The following is a 13,166-nucleotide window of genomic DNA, read 5'->3' on the forward strand; positions in this document are numbered from 1 at the left end:
TTTTGATGACACATTTATTTTCATAAAAACATGTAAAATGCCACTGTAAACATACCAAAAAATAAAACATCATTATCTTTTTGCTGTTTATCAGTTGCAACCCTTACCATCTTTTCTGTAGTTTTGTATAAGGGTGAGGTTAAATTGCATTTACACAGGTCCCTACTGACTCCTGTGCACAAAAAATGTCTACATAACATTTTTTTCCCCCTAATACTCTGAGATTTCCCATGTTCTTGAGATTTGTTCAAAATAATATTGTCTCAGAGAGCTCATCAACCAACATTTTAAAACTTGCTGCTAATCAAATTCAATAGTTCTGATGTTCTTCCCCCATCCTCTCCCAAAGCCTGATTTGTATTTCCTTACTGTGCCTACCAATAGCACTGCTTGCTATAATAGATTATTATTTCATGTCAACTCATCAAAAGAAGCTGATTTCAGTCAACAGAATCAGTGGTGTGAAAATTTGCACAGGTGTTCTTGGACAATTTGCAAGCCTTGAAAGCAAAACAGCTCCCTTCAAGTTGGCAGCTTCCTAAAAAGTTCCAAAGATTCTGTATTTCACATCCCCTCCTCGGGTCCCGAGTGTCTGTGGTTTCCCAGGAGTCCCACTTGTGCCCCAAGTACTTCATCTGCACAAGACTCCACATCCCAGTAACATAGCCGAGCTCAGAATCAAAGCTCTTAAGCAGAGCTTAAGGAGGCGCTGTGCATCCTTACTGGCTTCTACTGACCCTCAGTAAGGAACTCATAAAAAGGAATAATCCATATAAAGCAATTATTGGCTCTATTTCAACAGAGATGGCAATGTCATAATTATGTAAGCTCCAAACGAAGATTAGCTTCTTTGCTTGGGAAGACAGCTTTCCCAGAGCTGCACAAATTCAGCAACTCAATCGACTTCCTGAGAGGGAAGGAACTGTCTATACATTGTCTATCTGATAATAACAGTAAACTGCCATTGTTACCTCAAAACCTTGGCTGATAAAAGAAAAATATGAATATGGAAAACTGCTCTAGCTTGTGAAGAAAGCCATGTTCATATTAATTCTCATTGTATAGCATTCAGATCAAAGCAAAGATTTTCTTGCAACATATGTTCAGTGTTCAAATCAAGATCTCTAAAATAAGAATGAAGTGAGTCTTTCTTTAGTTTTGCAGGAAACTTTTTTCCATACTAACAAATATTCTTCCTCTGGAATTCATGGGAAACGATGTTGCTAAAAGGTAACACCCTACTCTTTTGTGACCTATAAGTTAGAGTACGATGTTAAACTGGCAGAAATCAATTGCTCTGCTAATTAACTACTTCTGCGTTGCCCTATTTGCCTTTTCTGCAGGACCAGGGTTTCTTATTCAAGAAGATGCCAGATGGTTTTGGCAAATCTTTCCTACATTTAGATTTCCTTCTATATATTATGAGAAATAGCAATAATCAGAATTTACCTGATGAAATTACCACTGAAAGCCAAACAAATCCGTGATGCACACTATCCTATAAAATGCAGGATTGCAATTTTTTTTCAACATTGAATCTAAAAATAGCTTCTACACTTTGCAATTAAGTTTCCAAAGCATATGCTATTGAAACAGCATATAAATAGTAAGAGTTTATCACAGAGCTATACCTTGCAATCCAAAACCAGACATTGGCTGCTGCAACTGCACAACAAAGCAGTGTGTGTCCATTCCCCAGTGGAACAGGGAGGTAAAATTCAGTCTTTGGCAAGCTGACATAACTCCCATTGACCTTAGCTGTACCTTCCTATATCAAGGTATATCAGTCTGGATTATTTTAAGGTGTCCAAAAAGATATTGTTGAATTTATAGGAAAAAGTAGAACAGGAACACAGAGAAGAAGCCTGGCAACCTATTATTTCAAAGTAGGATATATTTCTTATCTGGGGAAAACAAAAAAATCTAGGCAGACTATTTAGAAAACCCAAATCATGCCATACTGCATTAATTTATACATATATTATATGTTTGGTATAGGCAGGCTCTTCCTGAAGCTGTTGACATGAAGACACAAGGAACATGTTTGGAAATTTTACAGCCCAAAAAAATGTCAGAGATGTGGTAAAGATGATTTAGAACTTAGTTCAGCTGGCCACATAAAATAGGGAAAACCTGTTAGCCTACTGTAGTTAATGTACAATGGAAATCAACCATGACTACTTAACATGGTTTTAAACAAGGTTTTCCTTGTTCCCACTTCCACCAATGGATTTTGATCTCTCCTGCTAGTGAAAACCTGCTTGAATATTTTTAATACAATTCATTTTCTGTTTTGTGTTTCAGATGGGTCTGTGTTTCAGCTAGAAGAAATATCCTACCACTGCTAAATCCACTGTAGTTTCATTAAAAATAAATAAATAAATAAATAAATAAATAGTTGCAGGGCAGCTACAGACCCTGAACTGAGGAGAGCCTAGAGACGTAATTCAATAAACTGGAATCTGGGACTGTTAAATTCACACTTGTATAAAGAGATAACACAGAAGCATGGCTGCTTCCTAAAAAAACCATGTTAAAGAAGAAATGCAACAAGTGATTGTAGTAGCCAGACCCCAAGGGAACGAGAATATATTCCGTAGCATTAGTGATCTTTGATTTCTTTGAAGTTTTGTCATTAAATTCACCAGTCAGGATTTAAACTTTAGTATTTTTTAACATACTCTTATTAAATGGCAAAGACAGCTGGAGACTTAGCCACGTTTGGGTCAATTTGGGCTAAACCAGGACTTCTACTGTACCATCATTCCAATAACTGTTCAGGCCATATGACCTGGATTTTTTTCCTCTAGTTATTTTTCTATAGGACTTCTTATGGAAAGTCAAACAGAATTCATTTCAGCTGAAATTTCTGGTACCATAATGAAGGGTTTAACTTGTGCTTTGTACCACATGAAAGAGATTAAGTAAAAAACTCCTGTTTCTTTGCACTTTACAATGTACACAAAAAAAAAAAAAAAAAAAAAAAACAGTGCAGGAAAAAAAGTCAACAGATTAGATCATTAAATCAGAGAAGAATATAAATTCTATGCGACAAGGACAGTCGTCTTGTTCACCTGCAAATATGGAACAAGCATGGAGAACTGTGGTAAGCCTTTTACAGCTGTTACATTGTCTCCTATTTTGGTCATAAATTCCTTTAAATTACAGCACTATATAGTTATTACAAATTTTAGATGTGCTTTTGGGAGAATAACTAGCTTGCTGTCCTCAAGACTCAAGCTATTGTGCCTTTTCAATGCCACAGTCAAGTGGTTACAGAAAAGGTCAATTAGTTGATATACTCAAAAAAATCAAAAAGCTTTGGATCCATCATACGTGGAGACACTTTCCATGTATGCTCCTGCTTGTCCAGTGCCAAAAAATAGGTTTGTACTGAGGTATTAAAAAATACCTCTTTTAGGTTTGGTCTGACCTCATCAATGATCTAGAATAGTGGATAGCTCTAGTCATGGCATGAAAAGGGACATAAATAACTTACTGAAATGAGCAAATTTTTCTCATAGAAATACAAACTAAGCTATTTTACCAAAATAACTGAAATACAATAACTGTATAGAAAATGAGCAATGGAAGTGAGAGAATATGAAACATGAGTTCAGTAAAGAAATGAAAAAGTTTCCTAAGTCATCTGTGGAAAACCTGTCAAGCAGGTATCCCCTCAATAAACAGAAGCACAGTATGTGTGACCATCAAACAATAAAATAGAAAATAAGAAATAGTAAAGACATGTCATCACAATAAAAGCTAAAAAATATAAGAGAAGACATATGCAAAATTAATTGTGAAAAAAGAGATTTAATAAATATATAAAGAGTAACTGATGCGCAAAAGGAGATGGTAGGTCCACAAAGAAGGGCTTCAGACCATATACTGCTGCAAACTGGATATTTTTGTCTTAGTATTCAAGGCAAGTGAGAGCAACGTGCTAGAAATAGAGTTGTTTCCTGGAGGGAAAAAATGAAAACTTAAAACAAACTAAGGGTGATGATGGGACTGGTAGCAAAGAAATTAGAATAAAAATAGAAATGGCTTCAGGGCCAGGCAGCCTGAGTTTCAGAATTTCAGAAGACACAGCAGATGGGAGTGAAGAGAAAAGGGAGACAGAGAAGGATGTGGTAGGCCTATTGTCCAACAAATGGCCGTGAAGGATAACTGGAAGAAGAGGAAGCAACTTTACATAAAATTCAAACTCAGATCCCTGAAGCAATATGAAGAAAAAGAGGATAACAAAACAGCAAGAGATACCATATTGTGCTTAGAGGTGCAAGCATTTTCAGCAGACACATCACCTAGCTTTAGTGCTGGACCTCCCCTTCCCAGGGACCACCTCAACTTTCACAGGGGCTAGAACAGCCGAACCAGCTACTCCAGCTGAACAAAGGCAAGTTGGAGTTTGTATCAAGCATCTCATCTTTCCACAAAACAAATACACCCTGCTCCATGTTAAAAAAACATCTAAAATTTTGGGAGACAGAAGTCAATTTTAGCTCGAGAAATTTTTAACTGTATCATGGAGACTTTTTCTCTCTTCTCAAACTACAGTGAGTATCTATGTTCCTGTTTCAGTCAACCTGAACAGTCCTCTGGAAAAGTTTGACCTCTCTCCTCCCACTGATTATAGAAGGATTTTATAAGGACTAAAATTTCTAAGATCAACATGCATCTTTTGAAATAGATCTCTTTAATATCCTAAATTGTGATGACAATAAAAGTGGTAACGATACATTACCTGGGCCAGGGGGAGAAAGGAATAATCTAAACCTTACAGAGCCATTTATTTAAGAAAAGTTACATAGGCTCCTTCCAAATTCATAGAAGATAAATGTCAAGGTTGAAATGTTTCTGTAATTTCTAAAGTTTCATAAAAATGTAAGTTCCACAAGATGATTTTATTTAGTCAGATGAGCTTTTTTCTACAAAGAAATGTTTTAGTCTTCCTCCAACAGAGCTCCTTGGAGTTCTTGTTCCCACAAAATAAAAGATGGAAGAGAGGGTGCTATAAAAAGATAGAGATCATAGCAGATGGTAAAAGCATATTGATAATTTAAAACCACTGTATCATCATATTTCTTAACGAAAGGTGATTTAAAACAATGTATCTAAATAAATTATCTTTGTGCATTTCTCTAAAGAATGTTCTGATCAATTCAGCAAATTCTAAGAGCTTGAAAGGAGAGGTCTATCTTGTTTTTTGATGGATGCACTGAACTATCTCTAATCACAGATGCATACACCATAAATAACTGCAGCTCTTTCACTGTGTTGTAACACAGCTTCTTGGTAACAATCAAGAAACAGATGAAGACTGAGAGGCCTAAAATCCTGAACTGCTTAAGCACTGTACCCAAGATTTTAAGGCATTCAGTCTTATGTAACTGAAAAAAAACTTTATTTTCTCAAAGCACTAAGCAACCACATATTGGACGTGAGCTTCTAGTGAAGTGTTTGCTACAAGTTCAGCATCTAAATTCATGAGCAACTTTTTAAAAATACTGACTTTTAAGTTTCTGTGACCAAATCAAAACTCAAAATTTGCCCAATCTGTCTCCATTCCCAAATTATTTGTTCTTAGGTTAGCTTAGGTGGAATGAGTAGAATTTACATTCCATTTTGGCCAATTTCCTTCTTGAGAACACATAATCTCAGGATGGACTCACAAGAGAAAGAGACTGAAATTTGCTTGCAGAATATCACTTCTTCAAAGGCATTTTTTTACTGAGCCATCTGGACTACATATGTGGCGCCTCAGAGCATTCTAAGCGCAAGGCACCTTCTAGACTTCACCACAGTTGCACCAGCTGGAGAACTCTTTAATAACCTGGAGGACACAAGATAGAATACCTTCATTAAATCTAAAGATAACAGAAATTGTGAGGGCTGTTGGAGAACAGACTTAGAATTCAAAATGATCTTTGACATATTAGAGGAATCCTCTAGAAGTTGTTGAAATTCAATCAAGATAAGTGCAAGATTTTGCACATAAAGAGAAGAATCAGCTGTATGTATACACAATGGGAAACAACTGACTAAGACAGAAGTTCTTAAAAAAAAAAAAAAAGCTGGAGACCATAATGGTTTATGCATTGAATAAGCATCAATCATGCCGTGCTATGTCAAAGAAAATATAGACAATATACTGAAATTCTTACAGAAAGAAATCTACAGATTGCTTGAAGTAACTTTCCTGTTTAACTTCCGACTGGCAAGGCTTCAGACAGGACTTTGTGTCCAGGTTTGGGTGCTCGGTTTCAAGAAAGAGAGAGGTAACTGGAGAGAGTCCAAAAGAAGGCATGAAAAAATGAACTCTAGAGAAAAATGATCCACAAAAAAAAAGGTTGATTTTTTTTTTTGCATAAGACAGAAAAGATTAAGAATATTTTCAAGTATATGAAGTCTGTAAAAGAAAGGAAAGAACTAGTCTGTTCTCCATCTGAAGGAACAGCATGAGAAGTAGGAAGCTCAAATTACAGCAATGTAGATTCAGGAAAGACATTAGGAAACTTTCTAGTTATAAGGACATTGAATCATTGGGTTAGACTGCCTAGAGAGATGTCAAAGTCAGCACCAACAGAAGTCTTTAAGTTAGACATGTGTCAGAAAAAACATAGGTTTAATTGCTTCTGTCAAGGTAGGTGATCTGTGGAGGTGCACCCCAATTCTATTTCTTTTTTTATTTCTTTAATAACTCTATGGTTTATCAAAGGAACTTCAACAGGCAGTCAGGGAATTTGGTCTTAAGACCACCACAATCACTATTGTCCCAGGAGATTTATTGATGAAATAACCACAATATACAACACACAATAATGACTGGTTTGAAGCTGTTAACATGGCAGCCTTCTCTGCAAAGACAGCATAGCAGGAACATGTTTATAATCGAGCCCAGATGGTGGAGATGCAAGGCCATTTTTTCCCCAATAGTACCATGTTAAATGGTACTATGAAGTTAAGTGTACATAATAAGCATAAATGTACACAATTTCACTAGAAATGCATCTACCAAACAGCCAGACAAGGACAGTTTCCTGAGGCTAAATGAAGATCAGCAGAAGGAACTTTGCGGACTTCTTCTCCCACCACCATGAGCTACACTCTAGTGGCTCTTAAGGCCCATCAGGGCCTCAACTCCCACAAACAGGCTCCAGAATCTGCTTCTAATTCCATCTCTTCCATGAAGCTGACTCTCTCAGCCTTGTGGAGCTGTAATTAAGAGGTTCCTTTATGAAGATACTTAGCATAACACTCACCTGCTCTTAATTCATCAGCTTGAAGCCAAAGACTACAGACATCTAAAGGAAACACAAAGTTTTTGCATGGTATTGCGTATTGTCCTGTTGTGCTTGTCATCTTCTAACCAGCTAGGGGTACATGGTAATCACTTCAGCCATAAACAAGGTATTCACGCAAGCTCCAATCATTAGCCCAGGTTATACATCGGAAATTTTATACTTGGATGTTTTCCAGTTTGTATTCCTCTACCCAAAGGCATATAAAGTATCTTTTGCAAACTTTTGCTTGTCTTTGATGAAATACTTTCTGCTTGTTAGTGCAGTACTTGTTTGTCAGTCATACCTGCAACTTCCTCATTATTTTACAAGATGTAATAATAATTAGACTTCACATTCTCTATATTTTCCCAGCATTGCATTAGCTTCTCTGTCTTGTGTGCTCTTGAGACTATGTTTCTAAAACTGTATTGCTTAAACTGCCTGCAACTAATCTTTTCAGATGTAAAAATTCATGGTCCTTTATGATTCTAAATATATCTTCAGATAGCTGGCCTACTGTCTTGGCAGGTAAAATTCTGCCATAATCTTTCCTTCTGAGAAGAAGTTTGAAAGGTTTTGAGGAAATATGCATTGTGGAATGTCTATATGAATAAATCTAGTTAAAATTTGTAGTAATAAATTCTGTATTACACGAACACTTTATTGTACAAAACAGAATTTGACTATTTTTAGAGCAATAGAATTTTTGTATTTTCTAGCTTCTAACATTTTCCAAATACACGAGTTTGAGTCTTCATCTTGCCAATCCCCCGCATTCAAAAAAAATCCTGCAATCAGTCTCTAAAATCATAACATAAAAAATAGTTATTTTTATTGCTTCCTGACTGTAGAACCTCTCAGGTTTTTAAGTTTTTCTCTATAATTTCTAGGATGGCTAGAAGCCTTTTTTTATTTTAAAATGAGAGCTGAAATTCTCCAGTATTCATATAACTCCTGGTACTAGAGCCTAAAGAAAATAACCTACTACTATGAAACTCATGAAGACCATGAGAAGCATGGGTAAGAAAGCCCAATTAATAAAGAATAAAATCAATCTGAGGAACTTCTGTACACTTTTTTATTCAAAGGACACCAATACAACAAGTAAGAGAAGCAACTGGGATGTATCTGAGTTTATACCTTTATCAGAGGAGATCTGAATGTGTTTATAATACATTGTTCATTAAATTGACAGAGTACTTCGAAATGCAGATCAGATTGTTTGAAATGCTATTACAGAATTACAAAAGAGGAAATTTATATATGTTTTCAGCAGAATATTAAAAGAAATTTAGTAAGAATACAGTCCACCAAATGTGTTAACCATTTCTGTAAATTATACAGCAGTACATTCTGAAGTGCTCAGATGTCATGCACTGCACATAACAGTAATATTCCCTAGGTCACAGCTGCAGCATGAACTTAATTCTGAGCTCAAGGGTGAATCAAGAGCTCATCAGCAGAGAATCACACTGCAGAGGATTTCAGAAAGCAACAATCTTAAAATGACAACATGCCTATCCACCTTTGAACCAACTTTCGGTACTCGAGTCATCTGGGTTATCTCACAGAAACAATACCTATGAAGATTTCAATGCAAGTATAGGGGCTAAAAATACATCCCTAATTTTTGCCCGCAAGAGTTACATGACACCAGGTGTTAGTATTCTCTAAAACAGTGCTTCTTGAATCCATCCTATGCTTCTTCACATCTGTTGTACCATTCCTGATTTGATATAGTAGATAGACCTTACAAGTGCCTGCCGCACACCTCCTGTGGCCAGACTAGTGTGCAGACATAGCAGGTGAACTTTCCCAGTGTCTGAAAGACCGATTAAGAGCAGCACCTCTGGGACTAGTCCTCCATCTTCAGTGAGGGTGGCCACTGTGCCCATTTCAGAGTCCCACTGATTCCTTCAGGAAGAGGTGCCTCCCACCCTCCCCAAGCAGAACAAATACTAGGTCTTTGGTCTCATTTACCAAGTCACTGAATAACAATTAAGAGTATTATTATAATTAGGGGGACAAAAGTGGGAAAAGACAACAAAGGAGTTTTGCTGATTAATTCTAGAAGTTGTGGGTTTGAAGTTTTACTCCAAATCATGTACCAGGTACAAGGTTTATATCTTACCGATTTTCTTACTGGCTAGCTCCTACTGTGTCAGGCTCAGCATATGAGAACTTATCCAGTGAATACATAGTACAAGCCATTTCTTTTGCAAACAAGTTAAAAATTCTCCCTTGTTTCACTACATTGACTCTTTCTGGAAAATGCTGAACCTCCATCACCTTCAGGAGACCAAAATTACGACTGGAGATACTAGGCCGCTGGCAGACAATTAAGTAGAAAATACACATCCTACAACACTGCGTAGCCATGCACTCTTGAGCCATATTTACCCAGCTAAATTTCATCTAACTTTTCCCCTCCAGGACTTGAAAATACTCAAAAAAACCCAAAACTTTCATCAAGAGAGGACTGCCTCTGAAAATATATGAAAACCTGTGAAATGAAATCTGAAAACCTATGTTGCATTCAGCAAAGGACAAACACTTACATCAGCACAAAAAACAATCAAAGGACAAACACTTACATCAGCACAAAAAACAATCAAACAAAAAATCCCAGCCAAGCATTATCCATTTTGGAAAGTGGTTAGGAAAAACAACTCTCTAAACATCCTGAAATGGAAAGGGAACACAAAAGGAAAAAGAGGAAAAGAAGATTTTTTTCATTACTGTATTCAACTACATTAAAATACTTGAAAAAATATTATCATGTTGTGTTATATACCAAAATACATTAAATTACCTAAGAATTAAGGTGGTCTTTATTAGGTCATCCATTGTTGTTAGTTCAGTTCTTCAAGCACTAAGTTACAGTGAAGGAACAAGATCGGGCAATTAATATCTTTGGCAGATACCTGCAGATGCCCTAAATCAAAATAGCACTGCAAATATACAGGTTTTATGCAAATATAATGCATATATCTCTAACCTTCCAAAGTCCAGTTCTTATGCCGTGTTGCCTTAGGCTTTTCTAGAGTCCATTGAGCCTAAATCCACTAGAGCCCACCACCTCATCTAAATGGACTCATTCACAGGGGAGTCATGACGCAGTGCTACCAATAACTACAATAGGTCGTGTTTCTCTTAAAGCCCCCCAAATTCCTGTAACTTTCTGAAAATCTCAGCTTTGCTCTTCCTGAAAGTACTTCCTGTCTTTATCATTATGCAGAAGAGACTAAATGTGACCAGCATAACACAAAATCTCTAAAAGCAAACTATGCAGAGCCCAAGGAACACATAACTTTAAAACCTTGGTACTGTTAAACCAATTTCACCCACTATCACCAGTACTGATACAATGGGCCAAAACTGTCTTCAGTTTTCTGCCAGAGACTCTTAATTCTTCCCTTTAGTGTCATCGTGCCACTCAGTGGCAGTGTCGCAGGTGCTACTTTTTCAAGACATGCTATCAGTGTCTGTGCAGCAGACATCAAAACAACATCAATCGTTTTGCTCTGGGTCAGTTCAGGCCTTGGGAGAAGTATGCTATCTATAACGCGTCCCTAAAGAATGCAAGAGAGAAATCTTGGAGGCTGTAATACCTTATACCCACATTAATGTCTTACAACTATCAACCAGCCTCCAGCTCCCCTTCATGTGGTGCTCTAGTAAGCAGTTTGCAGGACATCACACCTACCATTCATCAGCAATAGAAACTAGAGCCTGCCTAAAAAGGAAGGTAGGTCCTCAGTGCTGTACTGTTTCCTAAACCTTTCTTTGCAGTATCCTTGGCTCACGGGACTGAAGCTTATTAAGGACAATGAAAAGTTTAGAAAACTACTTACTGTTGGTGAAGAAAGCTGAGAACTCAAGTTATTTTACCCCAAAGAGTCTGGCTTTATTTTTCTTACTGTAAGCCCAAATCCAGCCCTCCCTCTGTGTGTGTCAAAGCAGTTGTTCCAAAGGAAGGACTGAGCTATACGTCAGAACTGTGTGCAGGATGCTCTTGGCATCTGGCAGGAACGAAAGAACAAGCCCACTTGTTCCGGGAGCCTGGACATGTGGAGGGGAAGAAGGCTGACACAGCCTGTGTCCCCACCCCCAGACCACTGCTGCTGACCCACAGGAGCCAGGCTTCTGGGGCTGTGTGTTGCCTTACCCTAGAGGTAGGCTCCGTTCTCCGGGGCAGATGAATGGTATGTGTGGCATTGCCAGCACAGGGCATGCTGGGGCACCACATGGAGGGAAGGTGACAACTGCATGTAGCTGCTCTTGTAGAACCTGGAAATAAGGGGGAAAAAATACAGACTAAAACAACAAAATGCTGGGAAATAAGCTCCTGTTCTGTTTGCGTTGGGGTACTTAGCACTCTCTCATGCCTTGGACAAGTTTGTTACTGTCTCACTGTATTAACAAACCTCTGATAGACATACTTTGAGCTCTCCCTTCCCTCACCAAAAAGTTTGAAAATTTCAAAATGTCAGATGCTCCAAGCTTGTCAAGAATAAAATTAGACCTAAGCACATAGTGAAGGAAGTGTCCTTTCACCTGCTCATAGGGATAAAAGCAGCAGTCTCAACACAGAATATTAACAGTTCCTCATTCCTCCCTAATTGCCTAGCCTATCACTGTAGAAAGCTAACTGCTTCAAGAGTACTTTACAAACAGCAGTCCTCCGAGTGGCATGCAGTGCAAGAGAAACCCTGATGTTAACTCTAAAGCAAAGATTTCCTGGAGCAACTACCTAGCATCTGGCTCCAAAAGCATCCAAAAGCAAGTCCCACATCTAAACAAGTGTCTGCACTGTCTGCGTAACCCGGGCAGCTCCTGGCAGCAGGCGACCACAGGGAAGGTCTGCATAACCCAGGGAGACCTCCTGTCCAGGAGTGTTAAACGGGGCCACCGAGGTAATGCGGATTCAGAGCCGAATTTTACAGCAGGAGGAGGAAGGGCAGGCTGCGGCTCCGGCTGCAAGGCATGAGCCGGGGCCAGGCCGGGGCCAGCGCCGCTCCGGCCCGGCCGAGTGCCCGGCCCGGCATCCCCAGCCCGCTCCCGGCACTGCTCCAGGAAAATTTCTCGGGACACGGCCGCTGCCCGGTGGGGAGCTGCAGCCCGGACACATCCCGAGGCGGCGCGGCCGGCTCCCCCGCCGCCGGGGCTGGGATGCGGTCGCCCCCTTTGCCCGGCGCCCAAGACGGGGGCCGCCGGCCGCCCTGGCGCCGGCCCCAGCAGGGCCTACCCAGAGGGGCTGCCGTGCCGTGCCGTGCCGTGCCGCCCCCGGCCCGGCCCGCCACGCCTGCCCCGGGCACTCACCATATTACAGATGGAGGCGATGTTTCTGACAGTCATTAGTCTAAAGGTTGCAGCGATCCCACACCGCCATCTTTACAAGGTGAAAACAGCCCCGCTCATGGTGGGAAGAGCGCAGGAGGGGAGAGGGGCGGCGGCGGCGGCTTCTGCTCCGGGCTGGGGCGACCGCGAGAGGAGCGCGCTGCACAGGCTGCCCGGCGCCCGCGGGGCGGCCCGCGGGAGGGACCGGCCTGGCCTGCCTCCCCTCCGGCCGAGCGAGCGGCGCCCTCAGCAGCGCGGCGGGAGCAGCCGCATCTCTGCCCCTTCCGCCGCTCCCTCTGCGCGGTCCGCAGGGGCCCGCGCTCCCGCCGGAGCGCTCAGCCGCGCCTCTGCGCCAGCCGCCGCCGCGCTAATCTCTCCCTTCCTCCTCCTCCGCCTCCTCCTCCTCCCTCTCGCCTGGCGGCTGCCGCTGCTGCTCGTCGCTCCATCGCCGCGCAGCGCCCGGCGAGGCGCTCTGACAGCGCCGGGGAAGGGGCAGGACGGACGGAGGGACGGCGGTGAGCGGCGCGGGGGCACCCC

General features: G+C 40.6%; 1 protein-coding gene across 2 annotated transcripts in view; it reads right to left on the minus strand.

Annotated features, from left to right (window-relative positions):
• Nucleotides 1-12,950, minus strand: part of USP46 (ubiquitin specific peptidase 46) — a 28,433-nt gene extending 15,483 nt beyond the window's left edge. Inside the window, exons 1-2 of one of the 2 annotated variants that reach the window (XM_062575552.1) lie at nucleotides 12,612-12,669; nucleotides 11,458-11,579 (exon numbers count right to left, since the gene is read on the minus strand). In XM_062575552.1, coding sequence (XP_062431536.1) covers nucleotides 11,458-11,538 — 81 coding nt within the window. In that variant the 5' untranslated portion in view covers nucleotides 11,539-11,579; nucleotides 12,612-12,669. Of the gene's footprint in view, nucleotides 1-11,457; nucleotides 11,580-12,611 lie in introns of both variants that reach the window. The other variant, XM_062575553.1, reaches the window with a different exon arrangement.
• Nucleotides 12,951-13,166: the final 216 nt, after the last annotated feature.

The sequence above is a fragment of the Rhea pennata genome, chromosome 4 (genome assembly GCF_028389875.1).
Source record: "Rhea pennata isolate bPtePen1 chromosome 4, bPtePen1.pri, whole genome shotgun sequence".
Classification (NCBI taxonomy): domain Eukaryota; kingdom Metazoa; phylum Chordata; class Aves; order Rheiformes; family Rheidae; genus Rhea; species Rhea pennata.